At 52.5% G+C, this 15,009-nt stretch overlaps 1 protein-coding gene across 11 annotated transcripts in view; it reads right to left on the bottom strand.

The window, feature by feature from the left end:
• The window catches only part of RAB11FIP4 (RAB11 family interacting protein 4), a 145,951-nt gene that overhangs the window by 16,108 nt on the left and 114,834 nt on the right, over positions 1-15,009 (bottom strand). For 9 of the 11 annotated variants that reach the window (XM_019028082.4, XM_019028083.4, XM_055388551.2 and 6 more), the window contains 3 exons: positions 4,223-4,449; positions 741-935; positions 51-185 (listed from right to left, as the gene is read on the bottom strand). In XM_019028082.4, coding sequence (XP_018883627.4) covers positions 51-185; positions 741-935; positions 4,223-4,449 — 557 coding nt within the window. The remainder of the gene's footprint in view (positions 1-50; positions 186-740; positions 936-4,222; positions 4,450-15,009) is intronic. The other 2 variants (XM_055388552.2, XM_055388554.2) reach the window with 1 other exon arrangement.

The following is a 15,009-nucleotide window of genomic DNA, read 5'->3' as shown; positions in this document are numbered from 1 at the left end:
CCTGCCCTGGCCCCCCGGCCTCTCACCCCCCAGCTGGGCCTGGGCCTCACCTGTTGGCCTTCAGGTTTTTCAGTCGGGCTTCCAAATCATTGAGCAGGTTGATTTTCTTGCAGCATTGAGAGCAGTAAACATCTAGCAATTCGCTGTTGTACACGTGCCGCATTTTCCTAGGCGTCTGCCCCGCACTGATTCATGAGGGAAAGGAATCACCACCTTAACTCCTGTCCAGTCTGGTGCCCTACGCCACCCTGCTGAGCTGACTTTACTTGAGTCCCCAGTACCTTTGAACCTTGTTACGGGGGAGCGGGAGGGAGTGGAAATATAGCAACAGATCATCCCTTCTCCAACACGCTCAAAGAGAAGCCAGTGAGGCATACCCATTTAACAGCTAAGGCAAACTGCGAGCTCATTTCAGAGAAAGTGGTGACTCAGGTGGGTGAGAAGGGATCACAGAGGGTCACTTGGAAGGACGCTTCAACACTGAGGTTCTAGGACACAAGACGACACAGAGCCCCATGGCCCCCAGTGTGCAGCCTCCTAGGTCAGTTAATTCAGGAGGAACTCCTGACCCCTAGTCAGGGTGCAAAGGTAGCAACCCCAAGCCCCAGGAGCAGAACTCAAGTAGCTGAGGACAAAGGAAAAGGGCCAGCTCAGGACTCGCACCCCCCCACCCCCTAGGATGTGCTTAGATTGCTTCTGCAACTTTTGACCCCAAATGACATCCCAGACCAAGGGGCCACCTGGAAGACACCGAAGAACCCAGGTCCGAGTAGACGTTGGTCCTGGTCTCATCATCGGGGCAAGGGCTGCTGGGGGCACAGTCCACATCGTCACCCTCCCCATAGTCTTCAAACTGCTCCTCATTGCTGACGAGCGAGGTGGTGGAGTGTGTAGAAAGGTCTGAGGTCGTCATGGATGGAGTGTGGACCAGGGACCTGAGAGTCCGAGAGCACCCAAGTCAGAGGAGGACTCATGGGTCCCCAGCCACAGCCCGTGGTGGGGAAACTGACAGGCATTTCCCTTTAATTGGCACTACCGATTAAGTCTGTAGCTCTTGGCCTGGTAAGTACATTTCAGGGACCCCTATCTAAAGGAAAACATCTCACCACAGAAAACATTTCTACAGTTCAAACCAATTCTACCCATGCTACCCCACAGAAGCAAAACACTGCTTACAACCTAATTGTCTAGCTACAGCTAGATCAAATTATAATTATTAAATTATAATGTTAGTAAATTATTAAATTGTGGAATATCAAATAGTTGTTGAAAGGTTTGTTAAAACATTTGGAGTAGTGGCAGGTGTGGTGGCTCACGTCTGTAATCCCAGCACTTTGGGAGGCCGAGGCGGGCGGATCAGAGGTCAGGAGATCGAGACCATCCTGGCTAACATGGTGAAACCCCAACTCTACTAGAAATACAAAAAATTAGCCGGGCGTGGTGGCGAGCACCTGTAGTTGCAGCTACTCAGGAGGCTGAGGGAGGAGAATGGCGTGATGGAGCTTGCAGTGAGCCGAGATTGTGCCACTGCACTCCAGCCTGGGCGACAGAGGGAGACTCCTTCTCAAAAAAAACAAAAACAAAAAAACAAACAAAAAAACATTCGGAGTAGCTGCTCTGCTTCTGTAGTAGCCATTGTTTTATTATTTCCTTAATAAACTTGCTTTCACTTTAAGGAGAGGAAAAAAAAACATTCGGAGTAATACAGAAAATGAATATAAATGGATCTAAAATTTTAGATACTGTAAGACTGAGTATGGTCATCCCTTGGTATCCAAGAGAGATTTGTTCCAGGACTCCCTGTGGACACCAAAATCTGAGGACGCTCAAGTCCCAGATATGAAATGGCATAGTATTCATATACAACCTATGCATATCCTCCTGTATACTCGAAATCGTCTCTAGATTACTTATCATACCTAATGCAATGTAAATGCTATGTAAATAGTTGTTATACTGTGTTGTTTTTTAAGTTTGTCTTTTTTTTTTTTCTTTTTGGAGACAGAGTCTTGCTTCGTCACCTGGCTGGAGTGCAGTGGTGCAACCTCTGCCTTCCAGGTTCTAGTGATTCACCTGCCACAGCCTCCTGAGTAGCTGGGAGTAGCCTCCTGCCACCATGCACAGCTAATTTTGTATTTTTAGTAGAGATGGGGTTTTTGCCATGTTGGCCAGGCTGGTCTCAAACTCCTGGCCTCAGGTGATCTGCCCGCCTCAGCCTCCCCAAGTGCTGAGATTACAAGGCTGCTCCCAGAGAGCAGCACAAGCAGCACGGCCCCTCTTCTCCATCCACAGCCCCAAAGGGCCCCACCAAGAACATCAGGACTCTGAGAATCACTTGAGTTTGAGAAACCCTGCATTGAGATATACTAGGTTGAACCACATGAAATTACTTTTTTGAAGATGGAAATGATTAAAAGTTGTCAATTTCATGTGGTTGAACCAACATGGGAACCCCTCTCTTCCCTCTCCAAATCCCTGCAGCAGTTGTAACCATCACCTTCTGGTAAGGGGCTGCCACTTGCAACCCCCTCGGCTTCCTCAGCCACAATGGTGGCAGCTTCCCACCACCCCACAGCACTGTATCCCTCGAGAGACTTGGTGAGGGCTGAGATGGAAGAGACTCCTTTCTGCCAACACCAAAGTTAAAGGTGAAACTGCTTCACTGGGAAGTCACTTAGGTCTTAATACTGTTTTTAAATAACATTTCTGATTATGGGAGTACATGCTCCATATAGAAAATACAGCAGAGTAGATGGGAAGTAATTAAAATGATCAATTGGCCAGGTGCGGTGGCTCACACCTGTAATCCCAGCACTTTGGGAGGCCGAGGCAGGTGGATCACGAGGTCAGGAGATCAAGACCATCCTGGCCAACATGGTGAAACCCCATCTCTACTAAAAATACAAAAAATTAGCCAGGCGTGGTGGTGGGCACCTATAGTCCCAGCTACTTGGGAGGCTGAGGCAGGAGAATGGCGTGAACCTGGGAGGTGGAGGTTGCAGTGAGCTGAGATTGCGTCACTGCACTCCAGCCTGGGCGACAGAGCGAGACTCCGTCTCAAAAAAAAAAAAAAGACAAAAATTAGCTGGACATGGTGGCACGCGCCTGTAGTCCCAGCTACTTGGGAGGCTGAGGCAGGAGAATCGCTTGAACCCGGGAGGCGGAGGTTGCAGTGAGGTGAGATCATGCCACTGCACTCCAGCCTGGTGACAGAGTGAGTCTGTCTCAACAACAACAACAACAAAAAAAAAAAAAAAAAAAAAAATCATCCCACCATACAGAAATAACTGCTTAATTTTCCAGATTAATTTTTTTCTAGGCATTTCCTAACACATATGTCTGTGTGTTGTTTTTTTGGTTTTTTTAGAGATGGGGTCTTGCTATGTTGCCCAGGCTGGAGTGCAGTGGCTATTCACAGGTGTGATCCTACCACTGATCAACACTCGAGTTTTGACCTGCTCTGTTTCTGACCTGGGCCAGTTCATCCCTCCTTAGGCAACCTGGTGGTGACCCATTCCCGGGAGGTCACCATACTGATGCTGAACTTAGTGCAGACATCCGATCGGCATAGTGCACTAGAGCCCAGAAGTCCTGGGCTTAAGTGATCCTCCTGCCTCAGCCTCCCAAGTATCTGGGACTACAGGCACATGCCACTTGCCTGGCATATGTTTGTGTTTTTAACAAAGCTGATCTCATGGACATCTTTGTATAACCTGCCTTTTTTTTTTTTTTTTTTTTTTTTTTAGACAAGGTCTTGATCTGTTGCCAGGCTGGAGTGCAGTGATGTGATCACAGCTCACTGTAACCTTAAACTCCTGGGCTCAAGCGATCCTCCTGCCTCGGCCTCCCAAAGTCCTGGGGTTATAGGTGTGAGCCACCATGCCTGGCCACAACCTGCTTTTTAAAACTAATTGAGATCATATATCTCATATTATTAACTAGTCATTTAAAACTCCCTTTGCCTGCACAGCTAGGACTGAAAATAAAGTAAAATTAAATTTAAAAACTTGACTTTGCACAGCTGCCTAAACTTCCAAAACTATCCCTTACTGTTAAGCATTTAGTCTGCTTAGAATCTTGTGCTATTCAGAATACCCATGACACTAATGCCTCCGATACAAATTTTGAGCATGTTTCAAATTTACTTCCTGGAGACACTTTCCAAGAACCACATTTCTGGGCTGAGAGGGCAAATATTGAGCTTCAGGCGGTTTAAACTCACTTGTCTTCTGGCAGAAACAGGCCCCCAAGTCCCCCGTCCTTCTCGGCAGGACTCCCGACAGACCCCTCCAGGCTCTGAGTGCTCTCCATGGGGCTGTCTGTGTACAACTCCTGGGGGCCCTCAGGTGGCGCCAGCGTCATAGCCTCCTCCTCGTCCTCGGGAAAAAAGCCGGGTTCCCTGGGGATGAGCTCGCCATCAGCAAAGGTGGGGCCTGTGACCTCGCTGCCCTGGGAAAGACAGAGCAGAGACAAGATAAGTGAGGCCACCTTCCCAGGGCTCAATGTTCCAATCAGACCGCAAGGGCATCAGCCAGGCCAAAACAGCAGGGATTGGGTACAGGAGGCCCAGATCCCGAACCCTAAGTGTGGGAACACCTGGCAGGTGATTAGTCCCAGGGACCTCTCATACTGGCTGACTCATGAGCAACTAGTGAGGAGCTAGAACTCCCAGGAACAGCCAACCACGCAGAAGGGCCACAGTCAGGCTAGCCACTTTATTCAGGGCACCCTGGTTGGCACATCAGAGCCCCCACTGAGGCAGAATAGGGTCTGGAGGCAGGGAACATAAGGCTGATTCACACTGACTTCCTAGAGCTAAATCAAAAGGAAAACCCCAATTTTCCGAGCCCAAGTAGCTACTCCCTTTGCATCCCCTTCCCCCCCCGCCCCCCCCCCCGCCCCCCCCCCCACCGCCTCCTCGCCCCCCAACCTTTTCTGCCTGGCAGATGAAAAACTGAGAGTATCTCTGATTGGTCCCCTCCTGCAACCAATCAGGCTGGTCACAGGCTAAGTTTTAATTTGCATAGGAATATCACTTTGTAACTTCACTTTAGTCTCTTGTTGCTTTCTGCAACCAATCAGATGGTTGCATAGGGTGTAAATTTGTAACTTCACTTTGGCCTCTGATTGGTCCCCTCCTGCAACCAATCAAACTGACTGTGGGCCACTACTTCATTTACATAGGGTGTACACCAAGTAACCAATGGGAAACCTCTAGATGGTATTTAAACCCCAGAAAATTCTGCAACCAGGTTCCTGATCCCCTATGCTTGGGCCTGCTCCCATCCCGTGGAGTGTACTTTTGTTTTCAATAAATCTCTAGGCACGGTGGCTCACGCCTGTAATCCCAGCACTTGGGAGGCCAAGGCGGGCAGATCACGAGGTCAGGAGATCAAGACCACCCTGGCTAATATGGTGAAACCCCGTCTCTACTAAAAATACAAAAATTAGCTGGGCGAGGTGGCGCATGCCTGTAGTCCCAGCTACTCAGGAGGCTGAGGCAGGAGAATGGCATGAACCCAGGAGGCGGAGCTTGCGGTGAGCCAAGATAGCGCCACTGCAGTTCGGCCTGGGTGACAGAGCAAGACTGAGTCTCAAAAAATAAAATAAAATAAATCTCTGTTTTTGTTGCTTCATTCTTTCCTTGTTTTGTTTGTGCATTTTGTCCAATTTTTGTTCAAGACGCTAAGAACCTGGACACCCTCCACTGGTAACACCACCACAAAAGTCTGTCAGAGGAAGCCAAACGGCTTCTAGAAGGCTTCTTGGTGCACGGTGTAAGGGCACAGTCACACTGAACAGCTTTTAGGACCAACAACCCTGATCTAGTAGAGTCTGCTGCCACATGGTACAGTGAAAGCTGCACAACTTGGGATCCACCCTACATGACCCTGTGCACATCATGGAACACCTCTGAACCTCAGTTGTCTTCTGTAAATCAGGAATGGCGATGGAATCTTACAGGATCACTGTGCTGATTAAATGAGGTATTTCACGTTCGCATCCAACACACAGTAGGACCTCAATGAATAAACCCTGGCCAGAAGATGTGATGCCCAGCCCAGGAGGCAACTGCCTGTCTGGGCCCTGCCACAGCCTTGCTGGGAGCAAGAATGCCAGGCCTCACTTCTTAGCGTTGCTTGTGCTGGGTCTGGGGCCCAGCATAATGACGGTGTGTGATAAAGACATGCTGGCACCTTTTGTTAAATCATCAGATAGAAGAGCTTCGGCCTGGTTCAGAGTTGGCCCTAGACCGAGGGGCAGCTCTCTGTAAATCACTTACTGGGGCCACTTCGCCTCTGAGGAGGTAGGTACTTCTCAGGTGGCACCGCTTCTACCTGACCCATTGGAGATGTCAACCTGTTCCCAAGGTTCTTTGGTGTGCTCCTCAGCCAGGGCTGGCAGGGCACCCTATTAAAGGACGCTGCAGTCCCGAGACTACAAGAAGGGCAACAGAAACAGGCTGTGAAAAGCCTCCTGGAGTCTCAGACAGCTGAAGAAGCTGCTCAGCGACAGGCCTGGATGTGCCTGCCCAGACATGTGCAGCCGTCTGCTGCTACCAGTGAGCTGGCAGCCCTCCTGGGGGTCCGTCCCCACCAGGAGACCCCTGGGCTAAAAATAGATGGCAATATTATAATGAGCCTGGTTCCTGACTGTGCTGTGATAGGCTGAGCACCAGATGGACCAATAACACGTGCACCAGTGAGCTGGGCATGCCAACAGCAGAGACTGTGGAGACTGAGGTTGTGTAATGAGAATCCCCCCAGGGTTCCCAGGGCCCCTTCCACCCACATGTCATTAATCTGGTCACATGGCTCCCAACCTATCACATCTTGTGCCCTAAGCAAGCTCTTCATCCCCAAGCCTGAAGCTGCATCCCAGTAGAAACAAAAGGAAACCAGCATCACTGAGCAGCCATTAGGCTCCAGAGACTGAGCTGGGCATTCACATATTATCCCACCTGTGCTTCATGACAGCTCTTCAGGGCAGTGATCATTATCCCCATTTTACTGATGGGGAAACAGAGGCTCAAAGAGTAGCGCATCAGAAGTCCTCCAGCCAGAGGGCAGGGCAGGGCAGGGCCCTCCACCCCGCCTGCCTTTGCATCCACACACTTGATTCCATTTATCCTTGACACCTCCCACACTTTGTGGATTTTCAAACCTCATGGTGACAACAAGGAGAGCACATTTTATAGGGACATGTGACTAATTATGACTCCTTAGCATGCCGCCTAACGCAGCAACTTCCACGTCCATCCACTTAACGCCCTCACAGGACACTGCAGGTTAGTGCGGGGACACCTAAGAGAAACAAGGCAGGAGGGAGACCAGAAGAGACCTGAGGCTCTCAGAGGACAATGAGCCTGGTCTGTTCTTTCACCTGGCCAGGAAGAACTGCAAACTTTTCACCTTCCTGGCCACACGGGTAGCAAGAGATCCCCCTTGCTGGGAATGCCCGCCCTGTGGCTCATGTGAGAGCTCAGCAACTTGGCAATGGTGTTTCTTCTGGACTTCACCGCAGCCCGATGAGCTGAGCCTCTTTTCCCCTTTCTGTAGGTGAAGGGTCTTGCGCCTGGGGCCATGTGGGAGTTTACAGCCGGGTCCGGACATGATTCTGTTTCCCCAACACCCACCTTCCCCCTACAGCCACATCCTGGGGAGGCTATGGCCCACCGGCTCCCAGAGGCAGGCAGATGGCCCAGTGCAGATCAGCGTCCTTGCTCCTGAGGTGTGCGACATGGCCTCTGGCCACTGACACGAGGACACAGAGGCCGAGTGTGTGCCGGGCACTGCCCCACTAACACCTGGCTCATGACATGCAGGTGGAACCGCCGGGCCCTCTCACCCAACATCTACAGCAGCGTCCTGATACTCCCAGCAGCTGGCCCAAGCCCCTGACCGGGTGGAGAGAGCAGCCTCAAATGGCTTGGCTCAGGCATAGGCAGGGCAGAAGCAGGGGCACCAGGGTCCCTCCCTCCAAAGAAGACCACCACCTCCTCGGGCAGGCTTTCAGCCTTGGACTAAGCAGAGTCCACATCTGCCCAGCCCTTCAGCAAGCTCCTCGCCTGTCTCACACACCCCATCCCTCACAACAGCCCCGTGCGAGCTGCCTGGGGTGGACAGGGCAGAGATCTGGGATTCATCAGCTCCGTCTGACACCTGGGGAAGATGAGGCTCAGAGTGGGAGAGTGGCTGCCCTGGAACCTCGCAGTTCACAGAGGGCCTGCAGGGACCTGACACCCGGCTGACACACCATGCCCTCACCTGCCTGGCCACACATGCGCACACACTCTCTCCAGCTTTTTCTCTTAAAAATGGCTGTTCCCAACATTAATACTTTTTCATTCAACCCACAGTTGTTTGTCCAAGGCAATCGGAAATTTTAATTACAACTTTAAAACCATTTCTAGTAGTTTGCCCCCTAAATTCAAATATAATAAAGACAGTTTACTGCACACCTTGGTTAGCCCAGGACAGTACTGGTTTATGCCTGTCCCAAGATCCCCTTGGTTTGGTATTTGCCATGGTCACCCTTGCTCCTCCCTGAGGGCCGAAGTCCCCAGCCCCAGCTCTTGTTTCCCCGGCCCTCTGGGGAAGGGTCTGGTGGAAGCCCTTGCTCCTTCTCCCGCCGGCCTGGAGGGGAGATGCTGGAAGGTGCCAGAACGCAGCCTCTTCTCTCTCCTTGAGCCACCATTCATGGGCTGGGAGAACTCGGAGTCAAGCATACTAGGACTCTTCTTGGCCAATTTCCCTTTTGTATGTTTTTTAGATAAAGTTGCAGAGGAAAAGGAAGAACTTGGCCATAATAAAAACATTGCCCTCATAAGGTTTCCAGATGGCCTGGGGGTCACAGACTTCTGGAGGCGGTGGGTTCCTCTCCGGCCAGGCTGCCTGCAGGTAAGAATCACGCGGAGCCCCCTGTTGAGCACACTTCCAAGTAGACTGGGGGTCATGGGAGAGGATACCATCACCCCACCTCACCGCACTATGCTCGTCAGGATGCCCAGAGAGCTGCCCGCTCACCCCAGCTGCACGGTCTACATCCTCACCACAGAGGCGCCCACCCAAGCCTGGCTCTGGAGGGCTGGCAGGAGTGGTGGGGCAGGGACAGGGCCTCCCCAGAGCTCATGTTTCTAGGTGGCCGGGGTCAGCAAGTAAGGTCTGTGCCCAGGGCAGCTTCCAAGACTGCCTCTCAGAGCCCCGGTTTCCTGCCCATTCCCACCTGCTGTGTGAAAAAGGAGTCCACACACGGCTGTCCAGTCACCACCCAGGGACCCTAGCATCAGTGACATGTCCAGGCCTGGAGCTTGGCCTGGTGTTCCCAGGGTTTGCATGGAAAGGCTGTGTCTGCTCTTTTGGGGGCCTTTGGGGAAGGGACAGTGTGGTATCCTCAGGAGGCAGCACCGGGCATCGTCTCTGGCACAGTCTGACTTGCCAGGGCTCTGTCCCTCAAGACCCAGAGCCAGCCCTGAGCTCACAGCTCCCTGTACCCCGGGACACAGGGCCAGCCACCATAGGCCCACAGGTTTGGCTGGTACATGGCCACACCACCCCAGGCTTTCTTCCACCTGCCAGCGGACCCCGGGGTGAAGGGAGAGAGCAGATGCAGCAGCGTGTTCCTCCAGAAGCCCCAGGAGGCCCCTGGGGGTGGGCTTGGGTGAGGGCTCAGCTCTGGGGCCTCGCAGTCTGGGTTTCGGGCCCTGCTGGCCCAGCCACTTACAAGCCATGTGACCTTGGACAAGTGACCACCTTTGTGAGCACCTGGCTCCTCACCTACAGAATGGGGCCAGTCAACTCCACCTCAGTGGCAGCTCTAGGGGGCCACACGTGACAATTTACACCAGAGAGTCGGTCACGGTAGGAGCCGTAAATTCTGACCTGGCCTCATGAGGGGCTACAGGCAACAGAGGCTGAGCTATTCCTACAGCCATGGGTCCCCGGCTGGTCAGCCAGCAATGTCCTGGACAGACGAGCAGCCAGGAGGGACGCCCACCCTCCTCAGAGAAGCCAAGCTGAGGAATTACCTGAGGCCAGGGCGTTCTGGAGAGAGCTGGAGAACAGGATCCAGCCAGCCACTCTGGCAGGGCAGGTCTGCACCCCCTGCACCCCTACCTCGCTGTCCCACTGTCCCACCCTGTCCCCAGCAGGGAGTGGGAACCTAGAGGCACACAGCCTGCCGTGGGGCCCTCTCCAGTCTTGAGAGCCGTGTTCGCCTGCCAGCAGGCCCCAAGTCACCCCTTCTTTTGTAGGAAGTTGGCAAGGGATGAATTCAGGGCTGCTGAAAAGGCCAAGTATCAATACACGTGGGGGCCGTCCCAGCCTCAGAGTGGCCAACAATGCCACACTGTCCACACTCTCAGAGCGGATGCAGCATCTGGTCCTCTCCCTCCCCACCTCCCCCATGGGGAGCCACCTCACAGGCACACGCCAGCACCCTGCGTTTCCCTGAGCTGACACACAGAGTACATGGACCCCAAGTGACCACATGTCCACCTTCCCTGTGAGAGCGAGGACCCTAAGTGGGTAGCTATGGGGATTTACATGTCAGAACCCCAGTGGTTAGCACTGTAGAGAGCACATGGCAGGTGGTTGAACCATACTGTACTGCAGTATGATGAGCTGGGAACAGCCCAGCCACAGGACTCTGAGACCTGGGTGCCGACTCTGGTGTGGTCACTGCCTGACTGTCTGATGCTGGATCAGCTGTTTAATTTCTGGGCCTGATCTAAACACAGGGAGGGAACCACCTGCCTGGCAGGCTGCCACAGGGAACTAGGACAATGCCTTGTGTCATGAGGGCGCGGAACACACGGCAAAAGGAGGCGCAGGGTGGCGTTAAGGACAAGCTCTGGAGTAGATGGCCAGGCCGGAGCCCTGCTCCACCATTCACCATTCATGAGCTCTGCAGCTTCAGGGTTACTGAACTGCTCAGTGCCTTAGTTTCCCCATCTATAAAACGGAGTTAACTGTGATTAGGATTAAATGAGCTGCTACACATCCTAAGCACTTTATGGTCTTAGCACACACAGAAAGTGCTCAAAAAACAAAACAAAACAAAACAAAAACACAAACAAAAACAACAACAAAAACAAAAAACCCCTTGGAATGCAGTGGCGCAATCACAGCTCACTGCAGCTTCAAACTCCCAGGACTCAAGTGATCCTCCCAGCTCAGCCTCCCAAGCAGCTAGGACTACAGGTACACACCACCACACCCCAAAACTGAACTACTATTGTCGTCACTGTGTTGAAGGAAAACAATCCAGGGTACCTCCTGGCCTCCTGGCTCCCATCCAGCCCCTGGGACCTCTCCCTCTACCCACCGTGGCTCACTGGGCTGCAGCTCGGCTGCGTTTTTTTGGCTTCAGGAAGCCAGACCTGCAGGTTCCAGAGCCTGCCCTCCAAACATCAGTGCCTTTTTCTCCCCACCAGGGTCCTCTCCTGCCCACTCTTATGGAAGGTCGTCCTGCACACGAGTCACACCCTTTAATAAGCATTAAGATGAGATGCTGCCTGGGGAAGGGAGTCCAAGAAGCTCCGAGGTTCCAGCTCATCCACCCCCAGCCCTGGCAACGGCCTCATTCCCCAGGCACTAACTCAGAGCCAAAGAACAGCTCTGTGGGGACAAGGCAGGGTAAAAATAGCTTGGGCGGGCACATGCCCACTTCCCTTGCAGCAAGGCACCAGCAGGCACACGTGCAGCGCTGCCGCTGGGAAGGTGTGCATGTGTGTGGTGGGGGTGGACACACACTAAGCCTAGTGTAGGGGAGTCCAGTGGTTGCCAGGGCTAGGCCTGTGAAGAATCTCTCACCCCACTCCCAGCCAACCAACAGCTCTGGAATGAGATGGGCCAGGTCAAGGTCTCACGGGGTCCTTCCTATGGGCAGCAGGAAATTCAGCTTACTGAGCTAACTCATAGGTGCCAATGCCCCCAAGTCCACAGGGAAGGGATGTGATTGCTAGGGCTGGGGTCTTCCACACCCCACCGTGGCTTGGCTGCTCTCATCATGAAAAGGTGGTGGCCGCAGAGACTGGTAAGCAATCTTGGCTGTAACGGACTCCTGCTGCAGCTGCCAACCCTGGCTCTGGGTCAGGCCTTGCTCTGCAGATGCAAGCCTGGGTACTTATCAGTTGCTGATAAGAGGTTTTGGTTCAACAGAGAGTTGCCCAGGCACCAGCCAAGGCAAGGGTGGGATAAAGGGGGTTCAAGCATCCACCCAGAGGCAGTGCCTCGGCCTTGCCTTCTGAACAACAAGCAACCTCAGCTCAGACATGAGGCCTCGGCTCACCCCAACAGAGCCAGGGGTAAGCATGGGAGCACCAGGTCACCAGGTCACGAGGGATTATCCCACACCTCAGCCAGCCCCGAGGACTGACCACATACTGTGAGATCAAAGCTCTGCAGCCCAGAGCTTCCCGCTCTGATCAGGAAGAAATGCTGCACTGCTACGTTCCATCCCCAGAGTGGCTCAGAGGCCCCGGGGTGTCAGGGAGGGACCCAGTGCCCCATTCCTCCAGCTAAACTCCCTCCCAGGGGATCGCAGCCAAGGCAGGGCAGCTTCCAGACTCTCTTCTCCCAGACAGGGGCCCTGGATCCACCTCCTGAAACTCACCCCAGAAAGGGTGTGGCCAGGAGCTCAAGACCACCCCTCAGCAGGGCCCACTGCTCCCACCCTGCAGCTTCTAGGAGTGGATCTTGTGTAGACACCTGGTTGCTACGCTCCATTTCCATCCTAAGGTGGGCCTGCAGACCCCAGGAGCGGGGGCAACCGGGACAACTGGGGTTCCCCAGGTGCTCATTCATTTCACATGAGAAGCAAGCAGGCTTTCATTCTTGCATCACCCCCAGAGGGAGGTAATAAATCACCCTATTTTACAGATTTTTTGTAGAGACAGGGTTTCACCACGTTTCCTGTGCTGGTTTCAAACTCCTGGGCTTGAAGATGGGGAGACTGAGGCTCTTGGGCAGATTTGGTTCAGTTCTGGATCTGGCATACACTGGCTGTGGAACCTCAGGTTGGTGCTGAACAGAAAAGAAAGCAAAAGCCATGCTTGTGTTTCTCCAGAACTCATGACATTTACATAAAGCAAAGGCGGTCACTCAACAAGTTCTGCTGCTGCACAAACATCACCGAGGAAGGGCTGCTGAAGCCCACACTGCCTTTCTTTCAGTGTTTTCATCACAACTCTTGAGCTGTCTCTCTCTCCGATCTCACAACCTCACCCCAACACACACACTGCTGATAAGGCAGCGTCAGAGGAGCCCACAGAGAGGAAGCGGGGTGTGTGCTGAGGCTCCCAGAAAGACTCAGAAATGAGAGATGTCAGATAACCTCCTGGGAGCTCAACTAAAAGAGAGATGCACACATTTCCTGAGGCTGAGCAGAGGGACTGAAGTACTAAGGGATCTAAAGACAGAGCCTGTCCTCAGGGAGGGGCTAAGCGAGTGGTCTTCTGGGAAGCACCAAGAGGGAGGGTCTGAGGCCGACCCGGGCCGCGTGCACCCAGGCACTGGCCAGAGGTGTCAGGTCTGGCTGGCCAGCACATCCAGCCTGCCCCAAAGGCGGTGGGGCCTGGCTCAACATTCCACACCTGTCCAGCCCTTGGCCCCTGTGTCCAAGTTCACGTAGCACCCACTCCCAGGAGCCTGCTGACAGACAGGAGAGAAGGGCTGCCCAAGCTCATGTGAGTGCATTTCTCACCACAAGGGGATCCACTGGCTCTGCACGTCCATTTAGGGACAATCAGTGAGCATGAGTGGACTCAAGTTGTGGGGTGTGGGAAAAGCCAGTAAGATCTGGTTTTCAAGCCCATTAGGATGCAGACCAGACCCTGGACCATGGTGTGATCCCACTGGAAACATCCCGAACAGCTGGGCCATCCACTGTGGGGAGACGCTCTCACTCCTCTCTCCCCACTGTGCCACTTCCGTTCCAATAACAAGTGAGCATGTCAAAGGTTGGGAGTTAAAAACGGGCCGGGCGCAGTGGCTCACACCTGTAATCCCAGCACTTTGGGAGGCTGAAGTGGCTGGATCACTTGAGCCCAGGAGTTTGAAACTAGCATAGGAAACATGGTGAAACCCTATCTCTACAAAAAATACAAAAAGTTAGCCAGGTGTGGTGGCGCATGCCCGTTGTCCCAACTACTTGAGAGGCTGAGGATAGAGAATCACCTGAGCCCAGGAAGTCGAGGCTGTGATGGTGCCACTGCACTCCAGCCTGGGCAACGGGAGTGAGACCCTGTCTAAAAATAAATTAGTTAAAATAAAATAAAATAAACCAAAACAAAACATATTACTAAAAATCTAAGCCAGGCATGGCAGTGCATGGCTGTATCCCCAACTATTTGGGAGGCTGAGGCAGGCGGACTGCTTGAACCTAGGAGTTCAAGGCCTACCTGGGCAACATGGTGAGACCCTACATCTTAAAAAAATAATAATAATAATAATAGATGAGAGAAATGAAGGAACAAAAAAATGCTTGAATCATCCAAAAGGACAGATGACTGATAGCCAGAATACATAAGGAACTCAAACAACTCAATAGCAAAAAAACAAATAATTCAATTTAAAAACGGGCAAAAGATCTGAATAGGTGTTTCTCCAAAGACAACACACAAATGGCCAAGAAGTATATGAAAAAATGTTCAACATCACTAATCATCAGGGAAACACAAATCAAAACCACAATGAGATACCACCTCACCCTAATAAGAATGGCTATCATCAAAGAGACAGAAAATAACAAATGCTGGCAAGGATGTGGAGAAAAGGGAACTCTTATACACTGTTAATGGGACTGTAATTTTTTTTTTTCTTTTTTTGAGATGGAGTCTCACCCTGTCGCCCAGGCTGGAGTGCAATAGCACGATCTTGGCTCACTGCAACCTCCACCTCCCGGAATCAAGTGATTCTCCTGCCTCAGCCTCCCGAGTAGCTGGGATTACAGGCACATGCCACCATGCCTGGCTAATTTTTTGTATCTTTAGTAGACAAAGGGTTTCAC

Source organism: Gorilla gorilla, chromosome 4 (assembly GCF_029281585.2).
Source record: "Gorilla gorilla gorilla isolate KB3781 chromosome 4, NHGRI_mGorGor1-v2.1_pri, whole genome shotgun sequence".
Taxonomy (NCBI): domain Eukaryota; kingdom Metazoa; phylum Chordata; class Mammalia; order Primates; family Hominidae; genus Gorilla; species Gorilla gorilla.
The sequence above is the reverse complement of the archived record's forward strand: the minus strand, read 5'-3'. Positions and strand labels throughout refer to the sequence as shown.